This window comes from Gastrolobium bilobum, unplaced genomic scaffold, assembly GCF_033153095.1.
Source record: "Gastrolobium bilobum isolate Gb01-03AN ecotype WA unplaced genomic scaffold, APGP_CSIRO_Gbil_v1 utg36997, whole genome shotgun sequence".
Classification (NCBI taxonomy): Eukaryota; Viridiplantae; Streptophyta; class Magnoliopsida; order Fabales; family Fabaceae; genus Gastrolobium; species Gastrolobium bilobum.
This window is the reverse complement of record NW_026895610.1, coordinates 77377-85098: the sequence shown is the minus strand read 5'-3', so window position 1 is coordinate 85098 and position 7722 is coordinate 77377. Positions and strand designations below refer to the sequence as shown.

General features: G+C 32.6%; 1 protein-coding gene across 1 annotated transcript; it reads right to left on the bottom strand.

Moving 5' to 3' along the window:
* Positions 1–322: 322 nt before the first annotated feature.
* Positions 323–1809, bottom strand: LOC133284355 (probable WRKY transcription factor 27). Its single transcript, XM_061481360.1, has 3 exons — positions 1247–1809; positions 1006–1119; positions 323–836 (listed from the first exon to the last, which is right to left on the bottom strand). Exons 1-3 carry the CDS (start codon positions 1807–1809, stop codon positions 323–325), a joined length of 1191 nt encoding a protein of 396 aa, XP_061337344.1.
* Positions 1810–7722: the final 5913 nt, after the last annotated feature.

Genomic DNA, 7722 nt, shown 5'->3' with positions numbered 1-7722 from the left:
ACACATTTTATTGAATTTAATGTCTTTTATTTATTATACACACGTATAAATACATGGATTTTATATTTTTTTTCTCTTCTTTTTATATAATTATATATATGGGATCCACATATTTTTATGTATATATAAGAGATAAAATTATCTCTATAACATAACAAATATCAAATCCTATTTTATTTACAAAAGAATATAAAATAATAAAATAAAAACAAAAAATATATAGAAAGAAAAGAAAATGGAACTATTCCAATTAACAAGATCGTTTGTCATTTTTGCTGCGCGAATAGAGGAACCAGGCCAGCTCAACCGGAACTGGACCGGATCAAACCAGATACGTTGTAGGATCCGACCCACCCGCGGGTTTGGTGTTTCTGTTGGCCCTGGTGACACCGCCGCCGCCTCCGCCGCCGTCAAAGTGGTGCAAACCCAAAAAAACGGTGTCTAACATGGCCGTCGTGTTGGGTATCAGCACGTCATCATCATCTTCTGAGGCCAAGTCGGGTTCGGTTTTCGGGTCCGGGTCATCGGGTTCCCTGACAGCTACCAAGGCGCCGTTCTTCTCCGGCGAAGCCGGTTTCAATTGGATGGGAGAAAATTGTGAACTTGACGGATTCACGTTTCCCTCATTGGATGATGACCCGGTTTGGTGGATATCGGGTAAACGGGTCGTGGATGGCTTGTTTCGGGTACTGCCGGCGAGAGAATTCCGGTGAGCTGGTTTGGCGTGCTTGTGGTCTCCGGTGTATGTCACCATGAACATGTTGGGTTCAGTTGTGCTTCTCTCAACCTGTTTTCTCGCAGCACATCCTTTGCAGCTGCTGCATCTGTAATAGTTCCTAGAAAATCATGAATTTCATGTTAGAGAGGAGCCAAATTCAAAAAACAAAATAAAAGTATATATATAATAATATTTGCGTGTTTTATATAAAAGTTTGATACTTAGAATGGAAGGGAAAATATGGGAAATTGAGAAAGTTTTAAATTTGGTATAAAGTATGTGTGTACCTTGGATGTGGAGACCCTTTGATAGGTTTTTGTCCATATTTTCGCCATGCCCAGAAATCTGATGAGACGTTATCTGCGGTCACATGGCATACCATTTTCTTCTGTTGGCTTTTTCTGTGGAAAAGAAATGTAAAATGTACTTTTTTTATGTAATAGGAATCTATATATGTAAAAAGTTTCATTTTTTTTTCTTTTGGATGTAATGAAATTGATTAAATTGTATTAAAGGAAAGTACTTTACCTTTTTCTTGACCTGGGTGTTTGTGGTTGTGTGTTTGGTAAAACAATAGAACTTGAACTTGCTTGGGGTACTTGAACTTGTAGTTCATTGTGCTGCTGCTGTTGTTGTTGTTCTGGGGGTTGGGGTTGCTGTGCTTTCGGTTGTGGCTGTGGTTGCTGTTGTTGGTGATGGAATCTTTCTAAACCAGTAGTGGAGCCTCCAATGGAGGGGTAATTTGGGGGAGGAACAGGCAGAGGATGGTGTTGTCCAATGAATCCTGCAAGGTTAGAAAAAGTTGAATTGGGATTGATGCTATTACCACTAGTGCTAGTGGTGCTTGTGGGGGTGGTGGGGTTGGAGTTCATTAACAATTGGTGTAGCTCTTGGAACTCATTGGTTCTAGGTTGCACAAGATTGGGAAAAGAAAATGAATCATTTTCTTGGCTAACAGTAAAATTAGCCAAGCAAGGATTAGTGTCTTGAATTATGGTGGTGCTGGTGGGGGATGGAATTTCGGTGATAGGAGCAAAGTTGGTTTTGTAGCTTCTTACAATTGCAAAGAGATCCCAATCCTCATGAGCCATTTGAAAGAGCCTTTGATTATTGGGTATGCCTAGAAATTATTCTCACAGAGATTCACAGTGTATTTTTTGTGCCCAATTGAAACAACTAGGCAGAGAGCAAAGACTCAGACAAAGGTTGAAAATAGACGCACAAAAGGACGGCGCTGACTTCTTGTGTGAACAAGAAAAACTTGTTTATATAGAGAGAAGAAGGAGCAAGCAAAGTGATGGTGGAGCACTGACCCACTTGGACAATTCTTAATAATTTATGCTAAAAAAATGGACTATTTTCATTCAGAAAACCAAAAAAACAAAAAGGAATAGAAAGATATTAGAGGACAGAAAGTGATATGAAATTAAGGAGTTTTTTAAGGGATTTCTCTCTCTCTAAAAAAGGCAAAATGAAATTCGATTGCCTTTTTCATTGACTTTGGCAAATTGTCAAAGGGGGACTCAACCAAACTTGATGATTCGGATGCTTACTCCAGGATGTGTTAGCCCCACACATGTTGGTTGCACCCAACTCGAGTTCTGATTGGTGACTGCGCGTGCTCGAGGAAACTTACATTTTTTTCTCAGCAGTGGTGCCCCTTGAAATTGTTGAACCAATGAACACTCTACTGTCACTTTGTCATGTTTCTGCATGGCAATATCTTACAGCTGGGGTCACACCACCCTGACACTCTCTGCTGTGTTTCAGTTTCAGTTTCTGTTTATAAATATAAAATCAATACATTTTGCAATTTTCTTATAGCTAATTAATATGAATATATATATATATATATATATATATATATATATATATAGGGGTTATCACTTCTCATGCAACAACAAAATTTCTCCTCTCCAGTTATTGAAACAAAATTATGTAGGTCCCGTTTCATTACAAGGAAAAAAAATACAAAAAAGCATTGCATGTTTCTCGATGAGTCAGCTGTAAAAAAACTTTTGATACTGTGACACAGGAGAACTATATTTCCGATATATATATATATATATATATATATATATATATATATATATATATATATATATAACTTTTTTAATCTTACATTAGCCAAAAAAAGAGAGGTTTACATCAAAGTTTGCATGCAAATGCTTAAGTTTTTAGGAGGGGTTTAGTGTGTGTCATTCAAAAGAACACAAGTTATGTCTTTTTAGTGATTTACACAGAGTACGACCGATCGTACTCTATGTAATTCTGAAAAGTTACTTTTTTTTCACTTTACACATTAACGATTTGACTGTGAAGAGAGAAAAAAAATAACTTTTCAGTTTTACACAAAGTACGACCGATCGTACTTTGTGTAAAACACCTAAAATAACTTGTGTCATTCAAAAGGATACTTTTTTTTTCCTTTTAAGAGTTGAATGACTTATAAGGTTGTGGGGTAATTTGACTTCAAACTATGTTATTTTCTTGTACAAATCATATAGTTGACCACTAATACTGGTATACTCTATGTATCACAAATTGATACTCAAAATTATGAATAGTACACATTAGCTCTTTAACTAAGTACACATGAGCAGTTTAGTACCATATGAAGTATTTTTAAATGAAATGTACGATTAAAGTTGTAATCATACAACATTTTAATACCTCATAAATTTCATTCTAGAATTTTTTTAAAAAAAAAATGTGTCCATTTTATTCTATTAACTTTTGTTGTGGATATTAATTTGTACAATGCCGTTGTTAATTCAATTATTGATATCACATGAGCATCATGTAATATTCATACACTAAGCCTATCGAATAAATAGATACATGCTTTTTGCATTAGTGATATAAGAATATGTTTTATCATTTCCTCAATCCATTAGGAATATATAAGGGGTTTTATGTTTATCATTTAACATAATATAACTTCACTTTCCTACACACACATTAAAGAGGTGGGGTCCACATGTTTTTCTTTCTATTTCATCATTTCACTTTCTCTCTCCATTTTGATGTGAGAGTTGGAAACAACACTTACATTATGTTACATAACACTAATAAAACCCATATATAAAAAAGACTATTAACCTAACCCAAAATATCTGTTACTGTGTAAAACAAATGTTTGACCATTTGTTTTGAGATAAATTGTTATATTTTTTTCTTCAATTAAAGTTATATAATAAGAAATACTCTTTTTTTTTTTAAAAAATATCATCACCCCCAATTTCATAAACTGGTTAGACGTCATCCTATTCTCGTTAGTATGAATTCTGTCATATTTTCTATTTTTCAAAAAAGTAATACGCTTGAAGTGCACGCGCAGTGTCCAGTGCGTGGCTAACATAAAATTCACAGCTTTTACACTGTACGTGCGAGTAGCTTCATGCCGCACCCCAACCCCCATCAGCTTAATCATCACCGTCCGATTCTTCCACGTGTTTCCGCGATGTTGTCTGCTCTTGTGGGTCCAACAAACACAGGATTATAAAGGAAATAAAACTTAAAAGCAAATTTCCTTATACACCCTTGACAAAGTTTTTTTTTTTTTTTTAACTCTTCTCTGAGCCGTCGATGAGGAAAGTGACAGAGAATCTGTAGTATGTGTATAACAAAGTTTTTTTAACACCATTGGATTCGGTAGTATGTGATTCTGTAAAAATATTTATTAAAAAAAAAGTTATTTTATATTTTATTTTTCAAATTTATTAAAGAGAATCTTTGCAACTTCAAGGGTTGGTCATATAATGGTGCTGATCACTTTGTTCAAAACTATGAATTGATTATAAAAAATTAATTTGTAGAAGAATATCAATTAATTTCGATCACCGCTCACATTAGTTGTCACAATAAAGGAATTACTAATCAGTGATTAAATATTCTCAAACTTTTATATAGTTGTCACAAGTTTTCACCATTATAATAAATTGATCAAATTATTGTTTAATAATGATTTTTCATATTATTAGAAAGCTTGATTTAATAACATTTATTAATAATGCACCAAAACTAACAAATATATATATATATATATATATAATTTCGAATTGACTGAATTGTTTGATGGATTTAAATATCGATGTGCAATGATTTGAATCCTTCTTGCCTGCCTGATCATATCATACCTCCTCAGAAAAATAACAAAATGTCCACTCCTTTTTAATACCTGTTGATTCTTAACATTTAAGGAAAAAAATTAAAGATATATAGTAATTTTTTTAATTAATTTGATCATTAAATTAAAAAGGGTAGAATTGATATATGTTCCACTTCACAATAATTACCATAATTTGATTTTTTTTTTTTTTTTATAAAACCATAATTACTTTTTTGAGTCAAATTGGCTCCTTTAATCCTCACAAGTTTCAATTCTTTGAGTCGATTATGACACTAATTCGAATCAGAATTTATTCACTCGCTTTTTTTTTTAAACATATATTTATAAGAATCGAATACAAATGTTCTCCCCACCAATGAAGCACGGACACGCACAGATTTGAAAAAAATGTGTGTCGGACACCGACACGTTTCGACACGCATCCGACACCGGACAATATTTTGGGACACGCGATCAACGCTCCGACACTCTTTTTCGACACATAGTCAATTTTTTTCGGCACACGGTCAACATTCTAACACGTTTTTTTTTAGGTCTAAATTTGACATGAAAAATTAACAAGGTACGAAAAATAACTCATGATTGTTTATATGACTTATTATGGGCTGTTATATGTATTAAATATAAATTATATTATATATATTAAAAATATCATTTAATATCAAAACGTGTCCTAACGTGTCAAAATATAACATTTTTTAGAATTAACGTGTCGAAGTGTCGTGTCCCCTGCAAATATCGGTGCATCATAGCTGTCCACCTAATTAGCCTGTATTGCCAACTGAATTACAATCATTGAATATTCTATCCCTTTTGTTAACATATGGAAGTGAAAAATTACATTCAAATTAAGATAAAAAAAACAGAAATAGCTCCGAATTCAATTTCATTTTCTAAGGACACTTCAACTGTATAAAGATTAAAGAGAGAATAAGAAGGAAGTGTTAATTTCTTTTGAAAAAAAATTTAGAAATTTTAGAATACTTTATTTTGAAAAAAAAGGAAGATCATTAAAAATACTTTTTTTTTGGGAGAAAAATTCCATAAACAAATGGAGCCAAATAATGTCTACCCTAAAAAAAGAATTAAAAATAAGCCAAATAAGGAAGGTCATTTAATTCAATTATCATCGTAACTTTTGGGCTTAACTATTCCATAATTATAATTATGATTATTATATCTTTATATTAAAACACCACTTAAAATGATTATCCAAAAAAATTAAGGAAAGCATATTTTTTTTATATAATTCAGTATCCGATTGTTAACTGAAACCAACTAATTCGGATTTAAACGGGGTATAATCAGTCTACCTAATCAAAAAATGACAAAGTTTTTTCAATCAAATATTTTACACGTGTATATTTTGAGTTCGAACTTAAAAGTCAAAACCATCGAATAAAAAAAATTATAATTTAAAAAATTAAGAAATTATTGAATATATAATTTGAAATTAATAAATGCCAAGAAATATTAGAGTGTGCATTAAATAATTTTTTTGATTTTGTGCCTTGCAGGAGTTTTGATAATCGAAATTATAATGACATATTTTATTTTTATTCTAAAATTTAGAATTACGTTTATTATAAATATATTTTAAGAATTAGAATTACATTAGTTACCATATAATTTTTTATCAAATATTATTTTTATCTGTTTCTATTTTCGTATATAAAAATTAATAAACTAATTCTCGAATGATGTGCATGGCACACCCTTAGGGATTTTTTTAATAAGCTCTCGGCCCATATTTTGTTGGCCCATATTTTGTTGGGTGCTCTATTTTCAATAAAGGAAAAGTTTTCTCCCATTTATATCCCTATCTTCTTCTTAAATTACCTCTCAATCCTTTTTTCTTTTTCTTTTTGGTCAAGGCTCACAAAGTTAAGGCCCATTATAAATGAGCTCCACCCATAGACAGCTTGGACATATCTTAAGGTACTATTTTCGCGTGGCTTTTTGACCCTTATAACCCTTTATTAATAATTAATTACTAAATTGACTTTCATTATAAACTATTTCGTAAATTTAACCTCCTCAAAAAATATAACATCAATCTGCCCTTGTTTGACTGTTGACCACCAAGTCTACCTGGGTACACCCCTCCCTACCCGGGTATTTTTTGAAAATTTATGCCTACCCGGGTAGGGAGGGGTGTACCCGGGTATAGTTCTTGACATCTGGAAAATTGCTTGAATTATTTACCCGGTTAGGAAGGAGTGTACCCGGGTAATTCTCGACCAGAAACCCCAAAATCGTTCGAATATTATCTCAACTATTTCAAATATTTATGGCATCTCAATGTGTTATTATGCACCACAATAATTGATCCCCATCGATTGCACCCCAATAAATACGCTCCATCGTTGCTTGGTTTCTGGAAATTATTGTGAAGTTATTTATTTTTGAATTAGGATTTATTTTCTTCCTAATCTGTTACAATTTTGTTTCCCCTTTTTAATGCTGATTTCTTTCCTAATTAGTGTGTAACTGATTTACAAGGATTGTACCTTTCATCTTAGCAAAAAGGCTGATCTGATGTAAAGCCTTTATTCTCTATATATTGTACTAATCCCTTTGATGAAAAGCAAGAAAGAAATCTGAATTATTCAAAAAAATTATTGTTCCCTTTTTACCAAAATTCTTTACAATGCATTCTTTACCAAACTTCATGTGCGCATATCCTTCAACAAAATGAGGTTGAGCGCAAATCATCTTATTGAAACCACTCAGATTCTCTTACTCCATGGCAATGTTCCTTCCGGTTTTGGAACGATGCCATTTTCACTACTTGCTACCTATTTAATTGGATGCCTTTCTCTCCGGTTTTGGGGTTTCTGGTCGAGATTTACCCGGGTACACATCTCCCTAC

What these genes read in the sequence shown, in the direction of transcription:
- LOC133284355 (XM_061481360.1), bottom strand. Translation starts at nt 1,809, where the DNA reads ATGGCTCATGAGGATTGGGATCTCTTTGCAATTGTAAGAAGCTACAAA. An exon ending in ACACCCAGGTCAAGAAAAAG is followed by an intron (nt 1,120 to 1,246) that starts GTAAAGTACTTT and finishes TCTTTTCCACAG; the next exon opens with AAAAAGCCAACAGAAGAAAA. An exon ending in AAAGGGTCTCCACATCCAAG is followed by an intron (nt 837 to 1,005) that starts GTACACACATAC and finishes ATGATTTTCTAG; the next exon opens with GAACTATTACAGATGCAGCA.